This window comes from Ranitomeya variabilis, chromosome 7 (assembly GCF_051348905.1).
Source record: "Ranitomeya variabilis isolate aRanVar5 chromosome 7, aRanVar5.hap1, whole genome shotgun sequence".
In the NCBI taxonomy this organism is placed as follows: domain Eukaryota; kingdom Metazoa; phylum Chordata; class Amphibia; order Anura; family Dendrobatidae; genus Ranitomeya; species Ranitomeya variabilis.
The window spans coordinates 233,813,149-233,832,169 of NC_135238.1; the positions used below are offsets into that span (position 1 = coordinate 233,813,149).

The following is a 19,021-nucleotide window of genomic DNA, read 5'->3' on the forward strand; positions in this document are numbered from 1 at the left end:
AACCAGACAGAGATGAACCTCCAAGAACAATGGACAACTGGCAAGGGCTAATGAATCCTGCACGCCTAAATATCCCAGTCAGAACTGCAATCAGCAGATACACCTGACCAGGATTGCAACCCAGGGACAACTGCATTACTATCAACAACCACCGGAGGGAACCCAAGAGCAGAATTCACAACAGGGAACTGAGGCATTATCAATTCAAACTCTCCCCTTTAGTCTTGCCATAGCCCCGAGGGTGTTTACAAAATTAATGGCAGAAGTGATGGCTCACATAAGGGAACAAGGTGGGTTAATTGTTCCTTATCTGGACGACCTCCTAGTGATGGGCAGATCCTCTCTCCATTGCAGTCAGCAGTTGGACAAAGTGACGACAGCCCTATCAAATCTGGGTTGGTTATTGAACCTAGAGATATCCAAAATTATCCCAACACAAGTACAGCAGTAGTTAGGGATAATAATAGACTCAACAAAACGAGTCTCGTCTCCCAGAGTTAAAAATTTCCAACATGACACAACTAGTGGAGCACTTAAGACATTCTCCAGTCATTTCTTTAAGGAAAGCAATGTCCATATTAGGATCGATGACAGCCTGCATTCCAGCGGTCCAGTGGGCTCAGTATCATTCCAGAGATCTCCAGTGGGAAATCCCGCCTAGAAGGAGATTTAGAAAAACGCTTGAAAATCTCCTCGCATACAATGACTTCCCTAGCCTGGTGGATAGACTCGACCAATCTCGCCAGGGGGCTTCCATGGATATGGCCGGTTTCAGTAACCCTCACCACGGATGCAATTCCATGGGGTTGGGGAGCTCGCTTAAAAGATCAAATTGCCCAGGGCCCATGGTCAGAAGGGGAAAAGCGCTTCACTTCAAACATGAAAGAGCTTTTGGCAGTAAATACGCACTAGACCATTTCTTAGTTTCCCTCCATTCCCATCACGTAAGGGTACTGACAGACAACAGGATGGTAGTGGCGTATTTGAATCACCAGGGGGGTACGAGGTCTCAATCCCTGATGGAAGTGACGAAATCCATTCTGTTACAAGCAGAATCCAACCTATGCTCCCTAACAGCCCTTCATATCAAAGGGACAGAAAATCAGACAGCAGATTTCTTATCAGAACACAGCTAAAGCAGGGGGAATAGGAATTAAACCAACAAATATTCAACCACATAGTGGACCGTGGGGGACCCCGGATATAGGTCTATTCGAGAACAGTCAAAACCGGAAAACATAGACCTTCTGTCCAATAGATCCACGGGGGAATCCAGTGACCCTAGACGCCTTTCTAATTCCCTGGAATTTCCAAATAGCATACGCCTTTCCCCCGATAGCATTAATTCCATTAGTCCTGAGGAAAATCCAGGACGACAGAGCAAAGATGATCATGATTGCCCCGTTTTGGCCAAAAAGAACGCGGTTCCCATGGTTACGCCTAATGTCGGTAACAGACCCTTGGGTCCTCCCAGACATCCCGAATCTTCTGCGCCAGGGTCCAATAAACCATCCACAAGTAAAAAACTTGCATATGGCAGCCTGGAATTTGAGAGGGAACTTTTGACCAGGAAAGGGTTTTCTCCAAATTTTGTCTGAACTCTGTTAACCAGTAGGAATCCAGTAACTACCAGAGCATATGGCAAAGTCTGGAAAAGATTCCTCTCTAATTCAGGTATCAGCTTATCGGGAGAGACCCCAGTTCAGGAAATGCTAGAATTCCTCCAAAAAGGATTAGAGAAAGGCTTGGCAACGAGCACCCTAAAAGTTCAAGTCGCAGCATTGGGCGCCCTTTATAACTGTGAATTGGAAGGGAACCACTGGATTAAAAGGTTTGTTAAAGCTTTAACTAGATATAGGCCAGTCGTACATAACACTACGCCTCCCTGGGATCTGAACCTAGTACCTTCTGCACTAACCAAAGCGCCTTTTGAACCCTTATCACAGGCTTCCTTAAAAATAGTTTCCCTGAAAACCTCCCTACTGGTAGCACTAACCTTGGCTTGCAGGATCAGTGACTTACAGGCTCTATCAGCTTATCCGCCTCTAACCCAAATAAAAAAGGACCGCGTAGTCCTTAGAACTGATCCATCCTGCCTTCCTAAAGTGGCATCAAGCTTCCATAGATCCCAGGAGATATCCTTACCATGCTTTTGTCCAAACCCCAAAAATAAAAGGGAAAAAACTAGATGTGAAGAGATGTCTCACCCAATATATATCAGCCACGAGGGAGTGTAGGAAAGGGAGGTCTCTGTCTATTTTCAGGGGCCAAACAAAGGACACAAAGCATCAAAAGCCACGTTGGCAAGATGGATGAGGGACGCCATTGCCTGTCATACGCCTCATCCAAGGAAGCCATTCCAGAAGGAATTAAGGCTCATTCAACCAGATTGGTGGCGACCTCTTGGGCAGAGCGAGCTGGAGCATCACTTGACCAGATATGTAGAGCAGCCACTTGGTCCTCTTCCTCTACTTTCTTTAAGCACTACCAGCTTGACCTATCTTCCTCTTCAGACTTAACCTTCGGGAGAAGGGTTCTGGAGGCAGTAATCCCACCCTAAAACTCACATCCTATGAAATTCTCTCCGTGGTGCCGTCATGGGAGTAAGAGAATATCGTAGTTACTCACCGATAACGGTATTTCTCTGATCCCATGACGGCACCCGTATATTCCCTCCCTTCACATATGGGTGTGCACACTACTAGTTAGCCGTTAATGCTTAGCCACGTGGTGCGGAAAAGGGGAAAAAAAAAAAAATAAATAAATAAATTTTTTTAATATAATGATGATAAACGATTACTTGAAAGACTTTGTGTGTGTAAATAACTACTTAAGTTACAGTTGAAGTCCTGTCAAGGCTCTATAAAACAAACTGAGGTGGAGGAGAGGTCCCGCCTTTTTAACCTGTGGGTTTCCTGTCCCTGAGGGCGGATTCCTCTCTCTCCGCGGTGCCGTCATGGGATCAGAGAAATACCGTTATCGGTGAGTAACTACGATATTCCAGTAGAACTTTTAGGTGCTGATTTAAAGCTTCTGTGCCCCTGTGCTAATCCACTGCTGCAGAGGCAAAGCTGCTTTTGTGCCATGGGAGAGATCTGAGTTTTTGCCAATGGTTTGACTGTACCACTGGTCCATTCCGTCCATCAGGCGTGCACCATACAATGTCGGGCATGAAGCGGTGCGCTCCTGGAAAGCTAGAGGAGACAACTGCATTAGGTGGTAAGGCTACGTTCACATTTGCGTTGTGCGCCGCAGCGTCGGCGCCGCAGCGCACAACGCAAACAAAAACGCAGCAAAACGCATGCACAACGCTGCGTTTTGCGCCGCATGCGTCCTTTTTTTAATTGATTTTGGACGCAGCAAAAATGCAACTTTCTCGGTCCCCCATGACAGCACTACGGAGAGAGGGGATCCGCCCTTCAGGGACAGGAAACCTACAGATACATAAGGGCGGTACCTCTCCCTCGCATCAGTTGGTTTCCTGTCCCTGACGGGGAACCTCTCTTCGGCAGTACCTGCAAAGAAGACGTCGTATCCAAGGACCGGGACCGGGCAGCCGAGTTCCGGCAGCGAGGAGGCTCCTGCCGCGGCGTGTCCGGCACCCGAAGCCGCCACCGCTGGGACCGAGGGGTTCTCCAGGGTGTGCGGGGGAGAGGCCGCCGCCGGACTCCGATGGACAAAGGGGCGCTGGTCACCCGGAGCTTCGGTGCAGGCTGGCTGCACGCTCTGGGTGAAGAAAGATGGCCGCCGCTCCGGAAATGCGGCATCAACTTCCGGGTCGTCCCCGCGCGCATGCGCGGTAATATCTCCTCTCCCGGGGATGTGCGCAGGACCGGAAATGAGGAAGAACGCCGGGGGAGCGCCGGATTCAAAAAGGGAGATAGTGCGACAACTAAGTGTGCACCATCTCCCTTTCATTATGGAGGACAGCGATTCCCAGCAGCTGCCAGCCAGGCAGCAGCAGCATAAGAAAAATGACCCAAAGAGCTCCAGAAGAAGTGGATCAAGCAGTCGATCCACACAGCGCAGCAGATCTGCTGCAAGGACTAACTCCCCTCCTCAGGAGACTCCACTACCAGATCCCGGCCCTCCTCCAGAACCGGTACCTGCCTTCACATCTGAATGGTGAGTGATCTTCGTGAAAGTATACACTCCTATAATAGGGCTCCCTCTTCTCCCTTACTAGGGTAAGAAGAGCCTGGAGAAAAAGAAAAATAGAGTCTGCCCCACATGTAACAAAGCTTTGCCGGTAACTTGGGGAAAAAAGCTTTGTAAATCCTGTATCCAGCATCTATTGTGTGAAGAAACCCCTGACTTTGCCTCTGAACTTAAAAATATAATTAGATCAGAAGTTCAGAATGCCCTGTTATCCTCCAAAAAAGGGAAGGAAAAGGCGAAGGAGACGGTATATGCTCACTCTGTCCGATCCTCATCTGAGGACGCGGACTCTGATGATTCCAAATCCTCCCTATCTTCCTCTGATGAAGATTCGGGCCGTCACTGTTTCCCATTAGAGGAAGTGGACGCTTTAGTTAAAGTCGTCAGGGCCACCATGGGGGTTGAGGATCCCAGGCCTGATAAAACGGCTCAAGACATCATGTTTGGAGGTCTGACACAAAAAAAGCGGAGAGCTTTTCCGTTAAACTCCAATGTCCAGACTCTAATCAAAAAAGAATGGGAGAAACCAGACAGAAAAAATTCTTCAGTACCCTCGCTGAAAAGAAAATATCCCTTCGATGATGAAGCGTCCACTTCTTGGGACAAGGCACCCAAATTGGACGTGGCAGTAGCCAAAGCTTCAAAAAAATTCGCGCTCCCATTTGAGGATATGGGTACCCTCAAAGACCCCTTAGACAAAAAAGCAGATACCTTTCTCAAAGGGGCTTGGGAATCGGCTGGGGGTAGCCTGAGACCTGCAGTCGCGGCAACCTGCACCTCCAGGTCTTTAATGGTATGGGTTGACCAGTTGGAAAGCCAGATCAAGGACGGATCACCCAGGAATAAATTATTAGACTCAATCCCTGCAATTAGAGCTGCAGCAGCTTTCCTAGCAGACTCCTCAGCGGACTCAGTGCGTCTAACATCCAAAGCCGCTGCCCTCTCCAACGCGGCCAGAAGGACCCTTTGGCTTAAAAGCTGGCCAGGGGATCTCCAAACAAAGTTGAAGCTGTGTTCTATACCTTGCGAGGGAAACTTCTTATTTGGGGAAACCCTGGATGACATCCTCCAGAAAGCGGGTGACAAAAAGAAGGGGTTTCCAAATCTGGGACCAACCCCATTTAAACAGTCCTTTCGGAGTAGAAAATTTTTTCGTCGAAGACCACCTAGAGACCAAAATAAGTGGGAAGAAGGTAGAAGACGAGATAGAGGCTACCTCTTTGGCAACACCTCCCGTGATAAAAAACCCGCCAAATGACATTCTCCCTGCGGTGGGGGGAAGGCTCACCACATTTCTTCCTGCTTGGAAGAAAATTTCCAACAACACCTGGATTCTAAGACTCATACAATCTGGTCTAAAAATAGATTTCCTTTCCCTCCCTCCTCGAAATTATGTTGTGACAAAAATGAGGTCTTCGACGATAGAGCAAGCGGCACTAGAAAAAGAGATCATCTCCCTTCTACAAAAAGCTGTAATTCGGGAGATTTCTCCTCAGGAAATGGGGGACGGGTTTTTCTCCCCTCTCTTTCTGGTACCGAAACCCGACGGGTCCTTTCGGACAATTATAAATTTAAGGAACTTAAACAACTACGTAAGAAATCACAAATTCAAAATGGAGACAATAAAATCCACAATAAAGATTCTCTTTCCAAATTGCTACATGGTTGTGATAGATCTAACCGACGCATATTATCATGTGCCCATCCACGAGCTTTCTCAAAAGTTTCTCAGGATGGCGGTGTCCATAAAAGGGAAAATAAGAAACTTCCAGTACAGGGCCCTTCCGTTTGGGATTTCTATAGCTCCGCGGATATTCACAAAAATAGTAGCGGAGATGATGGCCCACATAAGGGAACAAAACATTATCATAGTTCCCTACCTGGACGATTTTCTTATTGCCAGCGACTCGGCTCAAAGTTGCAGAGAACAGAGAGACCGAGTAATGACTATTCTAACGAACTTGGGTTGGCTCATAAATATAAAAAAGTCGAAGTTGGAACCCTCTCAGGTACAGGAGTTCCTAGGGCTGACGTTAGATTCCCGGGTTCAAGAGTGCCGGCTCCCGGGCCCCAAAAAGGACAAAATACTAGCCATGATAGCACAAACACTGCAAAACCCCTCCATGACTCTAAGGAGGGCAATGTCCCTATTGGGGTCCCTTTCCTCATGCCTGCCGGCGATACCCTTCGCACAATTCCACACAAGAGAGCTTCAGTGGCACATACTAGAATGGCAGGTAATATTAAAAAACAATCTGGAAAGCAGGGTCACTCTAAATTCCTCTGTTATTCATTCCCTTCTCTGGTGGGGAAAGAGCCAGAATATTTCAAGAGGGATTCCCCGGGTACCCGAAATATCCCGGGTAATAACAACCGATGCAAGTCCCAGGGGGTGGGGAGCCCACATGGGAAACAGAGTGACTCAGGGCAACTGGTCAATTCAGGAACTATCAGCATCCTCGAATCAAAAAGAACTCTGGGCAGTGTATCAGGCTCTCCTATCATTTCTTCCCTACATTCGAGGACATCATGTCCGAATTTTCTCGGACAATATAGTGACAGTAGCCTATATCAATCACCAGGGGGGAACAAGGTCTCAGTTACTGATGAATTCCTCCGCCAAAATTCTCCGCCTGGCGGAAACGAATCTACTCTCCCTTTCCGCACTACATATTCAAGGGTCAAAAAACGAGAAAGCAGACTACCTGAGTCGAACTCAGTTGAGACAAGGCGAATGGTCCCTAAATCAGTCCGTTTACAACCAGATCACGAGAATGTGGGGAACCCCAACAATAGATCTGTTCGCCAATCACAAAAACAAAAAAGTAAACAAATTTTGTTCTCTAAACCCAGAAGGGAATCCCCAGGCTCTGGATGCTTTTCTCATTCCTTGGACACACAAACTAACTTACGCCTTTCCACCAACCATCCTAATTCCGGCGGTCATCCGCAAGGTCAGAGAGGACAAAACAAAGATGATCCTTATTGCCCCATTCTGGCCAAAAAGGACATGGTTTTCCTGGCTAAGGATGCTATCAGTCTCAGACCCATGGGTTCTTCCGAATTTGCCAGACCTGTTACAGCAAGGACCGATCCTCCACCCACAGGAGACGAACTTGCATTTGACAGCCTGGCTTTTGAGCGGGAACTATTAATAAAAAGAGGTTTTTCAGACAACTTGGTTACAACATTATTAAAATGTAGAAAACCTATTACTACCAAAATTTATGGCAAAACATGGAAAAAATTCTTGTCTGTATCTAAAGTCAAAATCCAGGAGGGACCTTCAATTAATAAGATACTTGAGTTCCTACAAAAAGGGCTGGAACAAGGATTAGCGGTTAGTACCCTTAAGGTGCAGATAGCAGCCCTGGGTGCTCTCTATAACCAGAATATAGCAGCCAACCCGTGGATAATAAGATTCGTTAAAGCGGTAACAAGATCAAAACCTGTAGTTACCCAAAAGATGCCCTCATGGGACCTAAACTTAGTCCTTTCAGCATTATCTGGTCCACCATTCGAACCCATAGATGTGATTCCCATAAAAATACTGTCACTAAAAACCATTCTTCTAGTAGCCTTAACATCGGCACGCAGGATAAGCGACATTCAAGCCCTGTCCTCTAACCCCCCTTTCACAAAAATCATGGATGATAGAGTCACTCTAAAACCTGACCCGGCCTATTTGCCAAAAGTGGCAACAAAATTCCATAGGTCACAGGAAATATCCCTGCCGTCCTTCTGCCCGAACCCTAGAAATGAGAAAGAGCAGAACTTCCATAACCTAGACGTCAGAAGATGTCTAGTCCAATACCTAGATTCCACTAGGGAGTATAGGAAGGAAGGCTCTCTCTTTGTCTGTTTTCAGGGTCCCAGAAAAGGATTCCGGGCATCCAAGGGTACCTTGGCAAGGTGGATAAAAGAGGCAATAGCGTTGGCATATTCATCCACGGGGAATGCGATCCCGGACGGTATAAGAGCGCATTCCACAAGAGCAGTAGCTACCTCATGGGCTGAGAGGTCAGAGGTATCAATAGAACAGATCTGTAAGGCGGCCACCTGGTCATCACCGTCGACCTTTTTTAGGCACTATAGATTAAATCTAGCCTCTGTGTCTGACCTGACCTTCGGTCGAAGGGTTCTTGAGGCGGTGGTCCCTCCCTAAGCTTAATCTCTGCAATTCTCTCCGTAGTGCTGTCATGGGGGACCGAGAAAGTCATAGTTACTCACCGATAACGGTGTTTCTCGGAGCCCATGACAGCACTCGCTTATTTCCCTCCCATCACGAGTGCGGTGAGCACCTTTAATCATATATGATTTATATAGTTCATATATTACAATTTAGGCACGGGGTTCCTTTTCTGTTAAGAAATGTTATAATGTGGTATTTTCTCTGTTGTAAACTAACCTGGAGGTCCTCCGATGCTCTGTAAACCAACTGATGCGAGGGAGAGGTACCGCCCTTATGTATCTGTAGGTTTCCTGTCCCTGAAGGGCGGATCCCCTCTCTCCGTAGTGCTGTCATGGGCTCCGAGAAACACCGTTATCGGTGAGTAACTATGACTTTCTGCGCCCGGACGCGGGCGCCGCAGCGATGCATGCGGCGCAAAACGCAAGTGCGACGCATGTCCATGCGCCCCCATGTTAAATATAGGGGCGCATGACGCATGCGGTGCCGCTGCGGCGCCCGCCGCTAATGTGAACGTAGCCTAAGTTTGGCTTCCTGCAGCCAACACTAGGGGGAGCTCACATTGTACATTTTTTAGAGGAGGTATGAACCAATCTTCAGGACCTGTCCATCAGCCACGTTCGTGACCTGTAGTCGCTGGATGGGAACCATTGCTTTTTTGTGTGGTGTTAGCTATAAGTTTGCATTGTTGCACACTCCCTCTGTTGTTCCCTATTCCGTGTCCTGTGCTGGTGGTCGCTCTGGGTCAGGAGCTCGTTCGGATCGCCTAGATCTTATGTGGATGTGAGAGGAACCAAAAAGATCAGGAGTGATTGTTACTAACAAACTGAAACCTTTCTCTTTTATCACCTTTTTTTTTTTCCTACCAATGCAGGAAACAAAGCCTTAAATGCACAAGCAACGTCAGCATTTATTTAGATTCTGAGAGTGAGGACGAGGTCCTGAAGAGAAGCGTTGTAAGCCAGAGAGCAATAATCTGTGCAATTAAAGATCAGTCGTCTGAAGACGCAGACAAGGTGAGAACAGATGCCGTAAAATGGACGTGCAGATGTAGAAACTGTATAATCTCTCGCTAGATTTCTTGTAAGAGCAAAGTTTTCAAATCATTTTGTTCTATAGAAATTAAACTTGGAAAACCTGAAGTGTCCGGATGTGATCGATACAAGTTTCGATGAAATGAACGATGATGAAATGATGGCGGCCGTGCTGGAAATGACCAGAAAGGAGGAATCTCTCCATGTGCACAATGAGCATGAGGAGGAGAAGCTGGCCAGCAGCCCAGATACCGGGTTTGGTGGGGATGAAGACATGCATGAAACTGTGGAAACTATGGAGACTATAGAGGAAGAGAAATCAAAGGCCGTGAAGGAATCCGGTATGTCAGTACCTCCAGTGCAGTAGTATTAATTCCATAAATGTGGAGTATTTTGGCTGTAAACAACCTAATACTTTAGTGTGTTTTGCATATTGGCTGTTTTTTATCGTTATTTGGACTACCAAAATATACTGATGGGGAACGTAGATTGTGGTCCCCAATGAGGACAGTGATGTCTGCAAAGCGCTGTGGAATATGATGATGCTGTACAAGTAATTAAAAAAATAAATAAATTATAGATACTGTATAAGCAAAGATTTTCAGCCCATTTTTTTTTAGGCTGAAATTGCCCCTCTCGGGTTATACTCGAGTCATTGTCCCAGGGGGTCGGCAAGGGAGGAGGAGCGGCGGAAGTCACATACTCACCTGCTCCCGACGCGGTCCCTGCATCTCCGATGGTCTCCGGGCGCCGGCAGCTCTTCCGGTGTTCAGTGGTCACGTGGTACCACTCATTAAAGTAATGAATATGAACGTGACTCCACTCCCATAGGGGTGGAGCGCATATTCATTACTTTAATGAGCGGTACCAGTGTCCGCTGAACACCGGAACAAGTTGTCGACGTCGAGACCATCTTGTCAGTGAGAAGCAGGGACCGTGAGCAGGTGAGTATAACGGGGGAGGTAAGCCATGCGATATTCGCCTGTCCCCGTTCCACTGCCGGGCGCCGCTCCGTCTTCTGCGTCCTCTGGCTGTGACGTTCAGCACGATGACGTGGTTAGTATGCGCACCACCCTCTGCCTGAACAGTCACTGCAGAGAGACGGAAGACAGAGCGGCGCCCGGCGGTTTAATGGGGACAGGTGAATATCGCAAGTGCCGGGGACCTGAGCGACGAGAGGGGAGTATGCCATTTATTTTTTTTTATTATTATTTTTTTTAAATCTCAGCAACAGCATATGGGGCATATTACTCTATGGAGCATTTATGGGGCCATAATTAACCTTTATGCAGCATTGTATAGGGCAAATGTTTCTATGGAGCATCTTATGGGGCCATTATTAACCTTTGTGCAGCATTATATGGGGCATATTTTAATATGGAGCATGTTATGGGGCCATAATCAACCTTTATGCAGCATTGTATGGGGCAAATGTTTCTATGGAGCATCATATGGGGCCACTATTAACCTTTGTGTAGCATTATATGGGGCATATTTTAATATGGAGCATCATATGGGGCCCATCATGAACTGTATGGAGAATTATATGGGGCTCCTGATTCAATATGGATATTCAAAAACATTTAACCTACTGATGTCTCAATTTATTTTACTTTTATTGGTATCTATTTTTATTTTTGAAATTTACCAGTAGCTGCTGCATTTCCCACCCTAGGCTTATACTCGAGTCATTAAGTTTTCCCAGTTTTTTTTGTGGCAAAATTAGGGGTCTCGGCTTATACTCGGGTCAGCTTATACTCGAGCATATACGGTATTTAAAAAATAGTAATCAAAGTACATTATTTTACTTTAAAAGTTCACACAAAAAATATTCATATAGTCTCCTCTTTATTATCTATAGTTACAGATGAATGGGCGGCTATTCCAGCAGTCTGCCCCAATTCTTATGTTTTTATTCACCTGTTTGCATTTCTTTGCACCTATTCTGCATTAGTTACACAACTTCTCCATTTTGCCATTTCAGGTGCCGGGCAGTATAGTGACCTGACAAAAGACTTTGATGAAAATAAAGAAAATAAGACCCCAAATGCCTCCCAGAACGACACAGACTGGATGCAGTATGAGCTGGAGAGGGAACGTGAGGAGCAGGAGCTGCAGCAAGCTTTGGCTCAGTCGCTCCAAGAACACGTGAGTTCACTGCTTTTAGTTGCGGCGCCTACCTGCCGTCAGGTCTGGTTTAGCTTCTCCTCTAGGAGTTTCTCCTCTCCTGTTAGTTTTTATGGATAAGACACTTCTGCATGGACATTGTGACATCTGCCTTGAGGTTACTGAATAACTGTAGATATAGTGGAAGCTATTGTATAATTTTTCAGGATTTGACCATTTTTCTGCTTCTTCCTTTTACAGGAGGCTCGAGAATTATCGGAAGATGACGACCTGAAAAGAGCAACAGAGCTGAGCTTACAAGGTGATGACGCTTCGCCTTTTTTTCTTCAGTCCCGTTATGTGCATTCACCACATTGGCGCTTTACTCGTTGTTGGTGTATGGCGGTGTAGGCTCAGGATCTCCACCCACGCCATTAGCAGTGGGTGTTTTGCTGTAACACATGAGTGGTCGCCTTAATGTAATGCCACGGGAGCAGTGTTGTCTCCCAGTCCTGTACATTTATACTACGGGAGGGTGCTCCTTATGTCGGCCGATCAGAGCCCCTGTGCTCGCTACAGATCGCAGCAGGTTTAGAGATTGTTAATGGTCCCGTGGTTTTCTATGCAGCAATCAATAGATGACCCATGTGCAATTCGTATCTAATGATTAAGCAGTAAGCCACTGCGACTTTTAGGCATGGGCATCTTAGCAGCTGAACGCTACATGTATCCCAAGCCTCATCATTGGGGAATGGATATTTACCCAACTGTTACTTTCTGGTTACAGAGTTTAACAGTTCATTTCTGGACGGAGCGATGTCTGATGAGGATTCTGGGAATGAAGACGTGCTAGACATGGAGTACACAGAGGAGGAAGCAGAGGAGCTGAAGAAGAATGCAGAGGTAGCTGCACCTCGACGTTTGCATTAGGGTTTCATCCTATGTATTTTCTGAGTAGTTTTAATGCTCTTTTTGTGTTGGAACTTGAAGAGCGGAGAACTGCCGCACTCCTATCGCCTGGTCAGCGTCGTCAGCCATATTGGAAGCTCTTCCTCATCTGGTATGTGTGAGTTTTTGTTTTTCCCACCTGAATGTGAATTTGGTTTTACAATGAATGATTTGGGGTTTTAAAGGTTTGTCTTTATATTTAGGCCACTATATCAGCGATGCGTACGATACCAAGAAGCAATCGTGGTTTACGTACAATGACCTGGCGGTGTCGCGGACACAAGAGACCACAGTTCAGAATGAGCGGGATCGTAGCGGTTACATATTTTTCTACATGCACAAGTAAGAATTGGGATCTGTTTTAAAGGTGTTTGCCTAAACAGGTTTACATTTACCATAAAGAAAAGTCTCCCATTCACTGGATTTGTAATTCAGAGATCCATTTGTGGTCCCAGCAATTAGACCCAATGATCTCCAGAATGGGGGATTTCAGCTCCAATACCATGGCCAGGGGGAATTGAATGGAGCAGCAGGTTGTTAACGCGCCTTACCTCCCTATACTAAGTCTATCGCATGGACGATGCAAACAGTCATCGCAGACTTTGGATCTGAGGGCACATGTGCAACCAGCACTCTGGCTGTCCACGCTTGGGTTAAAGCCGCAGATTGTTAGTATATGTAGGAGTTCAACTCAGATACATTTCTGTTCTTGTTTCAATATTTCTCATCTAGTTTTTGGTCTTTTTTTTTTTTTTTCTTCCCCTGTAGGGAGATATTTGATGAAATGATTGAAGAGGAGAAAAAAGCACAAGCCTCGAGCACTGACCCAAACAGATCGTCATCCCGACCCCAATTGTGACTTTCCACCTCCCTGGTTCCCAGGCTTCCTTAGTCTTGAACTGAACACGGATTCTTTTGCCTTTGTGAAGGGTTTCCTGCCGCCGATCTGTAGTCAGCACATTTACAGGTTCTCGTTGCTAGTTCTGTTGGTTGCTGCCATGCAATCCTGGGATCTTGGCACAAACCGAAAACTGCCGACGTCACAGCTTCGAAAGTTTTTACATTTGTCGACGGGATGGCAAAGCTTTCTTCACCTTGTCATTTTCTTGCAGCAATAAGCTTTTTCTGTCCGAGTAGGACCTAAAGGCCTGAGTGACGCTACATAACTGCAGTTCTTCTTGCTTAATATGGAGGCTACTAGACTTTTTGGACTTGTATTTTTTTTTTTTTTTTTTTTCCATTTGCGTACTGGGATTTTGGTTATTAAGACCAATGTTGTGCATATCCCAATCTAAAGACACTGTATGAATTCCGAATGGCTCTGACCACCAGCGATCCTAAGAATGAGGCTGTCTGAAGCATGTGCACTTCCGCTCCTTTCATCGTCTATGGTGGAAGCTGAGTATAGGGCTCTGTTATTTTCTGCAGTCCCGTAGACCACAATGGAGATGGATGAGCATTTGCACCTTCACTCAAAGCCCCATTTTCTGGATTGGCTGTAAGGTCGAGCATGCGCACCTCCGCTCCACGCAAAGCCCCGTTTTCCGGATTGGCTGTGGTTCCTAGGAAGTTAGGATAACTTGCAATGATTGGCATACCTTGCTTTACTTCAAAGGGACACTATATTGTTTTCTGTTGTTCAATTACCAGCTATTTTAGGCTGATTGTAACAAAAAATAAATTGTAAGAAATCCCATAATCTCTCAACCACCATACAATTCAGCACATGCCATGCAACTCCATCCAGATTTGTCCTCATCCGCTCCTCTTTATAGGCTACATTCTTTGGGGGGGTTTAGTGGCACTTTATGGCTACTGTGTTTTTTGTTTTGTTTTTTTTTGGCGGGGGGGGGGGGGGTGACTTTATTAGGGGAGCTCTAGGCTTTGCTAATACTTTGTACCGGGGCATCGCTTATTTCCCTGTTTCTGCAGGATCGTAGCAATAAGACGGTGCGGTAAAACGCAGAAGGACATGCACGCTTTCCCGGGAAGGTGGACATGGCACGAATACCGGGCACTGACGACAATCAGCCGTGGAGGTGACAATACTTTTTAATAGTTCCTATGTTAAGCCTATCTGGTCCGTGACTAGTTCTTTTTATATATACATGGGCATTCTGGTTTTCCTGGAGCTTGGATCCATTTTTCTCGTTTGTGATGGTTTGTGATTTCTTGCTTTTCGTTTACCATCAGGACTGAAATAATTTATTACTTTTGTCCCGGCCTGGGCATTTTGCAGCCGGTCGTCCTGAGGAATGATTTGGGCCTCTAATGTTGCAGTTTTCCAAAATGCGGTTTTGTGTAAATCTTTGTACCATCGTATCCATTTATCTCCCGCACTCCTGATATTTCAGGTAAAGTGTATTTTGATTTTGTTGTACATATTCTATGGTATTTAAGTATTTTAGGCTTTTGTTTTTATGTTTAGTCTTTGTTCTGTATGAAAAGACATAAAGAAGTGAAATAAGTTGCTGCATTTTCTGTTTATCTTTATTGTGCCTGCAACTATATATTATAATAACCCAGGACCAGACAATTACCGTATTTTTCGGACCATAAGACGCACTTTTTCTCCTCCAAATTTGGGAGAAAAGTGTGGGGTGCGTCTTATGGTCCGGATGTAACGTGGGGAGGGGGCAGCGGCGAGTGGGATCCACTGTGATCCCATTCACAGGAGACAGAAAAATGTCCCTGCTGCCTGGCTGCAGCGCTGGGAAAACCATGTGATCCCAATGATTAAAGTGTAGTGAATATTCATTAGCCTCTTCCCTGCCCACCTGTCAGTGCTGAGCAGGGAGCAGCAAATGAATAGTCCTTCACTTAAACAGGGACACACATGGTTTCCCCAGCGCTGATTACTGCAGCAGCTGGGGAGATCTGTGTGTCTGGTGGAGGCAGCAGCAGGGGGCCAGAGGAGACAGCTGCATACCTGACTGGCTGTGCTGTGCTGGATGCTGAGTGCATAAGGACCTGTGATGTCATGAAGTGGGCGGGCTGGAGCATCACATGGCAGCACAGAGCCCTCCTTCTTCTGATGTCATCACAGGTCCTTCAGACACCGCTCTAGAATCTGAAAGCTTCCTCTTATGACCTGTGCTGTGGAGAGGCAACAAGAGGGAGAGCTCTGTGCGGTCATGGTTTGCTCACAGCCTGAACAACTAAGAAATACTTAAAAGGTTAGTCAAGACAACACACAATAAAAGCACTCTGCCACTCCTGTGGTGAACTATAACTCCCAGCCTGTCTTGCAGATCCTATGACATGCTGGGAGTTATAGTTCTCCCATGGGTTCTTAAGGCAGCACTCCAGTGTTATTTTTCAGTGCTGGAGTGGTGCTTTAAATATAAGCCCTGTGCCCTCATTCTTATACTTGCCCTCGAGCGTCTTCATATAGTACTTTACAGCCACCACACTGGTCCCGCAGCACCATCTTCTGCGGGACTGCGGGTGCGTTTTCCAACATAATAACATACTATTATATATAATAACACCACATATAATAGTATGTTATTTATGTTATTTTACCACATTTTTTTGCTTCCAATATTTTTTTTTTTTACTATTTTCCACCTCTAAAACCTGGGTGCGTCTTATAGTCCGAAAAATACAGTACTAATGCAGTCCTGACATTCATAGATCCTCTCTCTTCCTCCTCCTGGAGTTCAGAAAAAAAAAGGTTCATCCAGTCTGTTCAGCGCTCCCAGGTAGCAGGCACCAGGCAGAGGTATTACAAAGCTTCAGTAATTTATTTAAAATAAAAAACAATATATAGAACGCGTTTCGGCTATATGCTTATTAAAAATAGCCTTCCCCAGGTATGATCACAAAGGTCAATACGCTATGATACAAGCCACACCAAAGGTGAGCAATTTAGCCTTTGAAAATTGAGTTGAACTAAATAATCTGCACTTAGATCTGCGCCCTGTTTCTTGTCTTTTCCCCTTTTTTAGACCCTGTAGCCTTGGGGTCATATATTCCTCCTCCAGGAGACATTCACAGTTTATTGCTAAATTTGTGTATTCTAATCCATGTTACAAGGGCAAACCGCATGTAGGACAATATAAGCATCCATGCTCTGTAGTCCAAGGGCCGCCATCACGTCACGACATAAATCTGTAATTGAACCTCCCATTAAAGGGGTTTTCCTCCCTATGGAAAATGCCTCTTGTTCACAGGCAGTTGATGTTAAAAATAAATTGTGCTTCACTCCTACATCGGTCAGCTCTACCGATATACCTCAAATTACAGTGCCTACAAGTAGTATTCAACCCCCTGCAGATTTAGCAGGTTTACACATTTGGAATTAACTTGGCATTGTGACATTTGGACTGTAGATCAGCCTGGAAGTGTGAAATGCACTGCAGCAAAAAAGAATGTTATTTCTTTGTTTATTTATTTTTTTTAAATTGTGAAAAGTTTTTTCAGAGGGTCATTTATTATTCAACCCCTCAACCCACCAGAATTCTGTTTGGTTCCCCTAAAGTATTAAGAAGTAGTTCAGGCACAAAGAACAATGAGCTTCACATGTTTGGATTAATTATCTCTTTTTCCAGCCTTTTCTGACTATTTAAGACCCTCCCCAAACTTGTGAACAGCACTCAAACATGGTCAACATGGGAAAGACAAAGGAGCAGTCCAAGGCCATCAGAGACAAGATCGTGGAGGGTCACAAGGCTGGCAAGGGGTACAAAACCCTTTCCAAGGAGTTGGGCCTACCTGTCTCCACTGTTGGGAGCATCATCCGGAAGTGGAAGGCTTATGGAACTACTGTTAGCCTTCCACGGCCTGGACAGCCTTTGAAAGTTTCCTCCCGTGCCGAGGCCAGGCTTGTCCGAAGAGTCAAGGCTAACCCAAGGACAACAAGGAAGGAGCTCCGGGAAGATCTCATGGCAGTGGGGACATTGGTTTCAGTCAATACCATAAGTAACGTACTCCACCGCAATGGTCTCCGTTCCAGACGAGCCCGTAAGGTACCTTTACTTTCAAAGCGTCATGTCAAGGCTCGTCTACAGTTTGCTCATGATCACTTGGAGGACTCTGAGACTGACTGGTTCAAGGTTCTCTGGTCTGATGAGACCAAGATCGAGATCTTTGGTGCCAACCACACACGTGACGTTTGGAGACAGGATGGCACTGCATACGACCCCAAGAATACCATCCCTACAGTCGAGCATGGTGGTGGCAGCATCATGCTGTGGGGCTGTTTCTCAGCCAAGGGACCTGGCCATCTGGTCCGCATCCATGGGAAGATGGATAGCAGGGCCTACCTGGAGATTTTGGCCAAGAACCTCCGCTCCTCCATCAAGGATCTTAAGATGGGTCGTCATTTCATCTTCCAACAAGACAACGACCCAAAGCACACAGCCAAGAAAACCAAGAGGCAAAAAATCAAGGTGTTGCAGTGGCCTAGTCAGTCTCCTGACCTTAACCCAATTGAAAACTTGTGGAAGGAGCTCAAGATTAAAGTCCACATGAGACACCCAAAGAACCTAGATAACTTGGAGAAGATCTGCATGGAGGAGTGGGCCAAGATAACTCCAGAGACCTGTGCCGGCCTGATTAGGTCTTATAAAAGACGATTATTAGCTGTAATTGCAAAAAAAGGTTATTCCACAAAATATTAAACCTAGGGGTTGAATAATAATTGACCCACACTTTTATGTTTAAAATTTATAAAAATTTAACTGGGCAACAAAACTTTTTGGTTTGTAAGATTTATGCATCTGTTAATAAATCCTGCTCTTGTTTGAAGTTTGAAGGCTCTAACTTATTTGCATCTTATTAAACCTGCTAAATCTGCAGGGGGTTGAATACTACTTGTAGGCACTGTATATACTTGAAGCTGTTACACAGGCACCTTATTTGTTTCCTACCGTTGTAGAAGGTACCTAAGCAAACTAAAGGGCAAGTCTGGTGTATTTACTCTTGTATTTAAACCACCTCCTCATATTCTTGTGATTGACTGCAGGGGTCATGTGGATGATGGATGTGATATCATCACTGTTGGACCAGTAAAGATTAATGTCAATTTGAAAAGGCGACCCCCTTAAAAGGGGTATTCTCAAGTTATTACTGTGAATTGCTTTAATTAGATGGCATGAAAATCAGCAAGTTTGCGATTGACTTGCTTTTTCTGTCTGCTGTCATTCTTCTGCAATGAGCGCTTTTATCTTTCATAGTGAATAACTGGTATCTATGAAGGCCAACATAGCAGCAATGCTAACCTTTTGGCGCCCTGCATCTGTACTGGTGTGGGAATGGTCGAGTATTCTCCTCCCTCTACTGTCACTAAGGCTGGACATGGTAATGGGGGATAGTGAAGTATCCACTGCAACCAAGGAGGTGATGGTTTAGCACAGGAGTCTAAGACCTGAGCCGCATTTTGCAGCCCATTGGCACCGGTGTTCTCGCATCGATCGGAACTTGGTCCAGCGGTCTACTGATTCTAGCACTTTTATTTTTCTTATAGGAGTTACACTTTTTAGGTTGCACATGTAGCACAGATGTTGGCTGGTCTCTCAAATGTTAAAGGGTTATTTACTGCTGTAAATCCGTGTGACTATGGCGCCAATAACTGATACCATGA

General features: G+C 45.7%; 1 protein-coding gene across 2 annotated transcripts in view; it reads left to right on the forward strand.

The window, feature by feature from the left end:
- USP37 (ubiquitin specific peptidase 37) overlaps positions 1 to 14,911 on the forward strand; it is a 44,421-nt gene extending 29,510 nt beyond the window's left edge. For both annotated transcript variants that reach the window (XM_077273194.1, XM_077273195.1), the window contains 8 exons: positions 9,222 to 9,363; positions 9,467 to 9,722; positions 11,366 to 11,529; positions 11,749 to 11,809; positions 12,275 to 12,390; positions 12,478 to 12,547; positions 12,639 to 12,777; positions 13,204 to 14,911. In XM_077273194.1, coding sequence (XP_077129309.1) covers positions 9,222 to 9,363; positions 9,467 to 9,722; positions 11,366 to 11,529; positions 11,749 to 11,809; positions 12,275 to 12,390; positions 12,478 to 12,547; positions 12,639 to 12,777; positions 13,204 to 13,294 — 1,039 coding nt within the window. In that variant the 3' untranslated portion in view covers positions 13,295 to 14,911. The remainder of the gene's footprint in view (positions 1 to 9,221; positions 9,364 to 9,466; positions 9,723 to 11,365; positions 11,530 to 11,748; positions 11,810 to 12,274; positions 12,391 to 12,477; positions 12,548 to 12,638; positions 12,778 to 13,203) is intronic.
- The last annotated feature ends 4,110 nt before the right edge of the window (positions 14,912 to 19,021 follow it).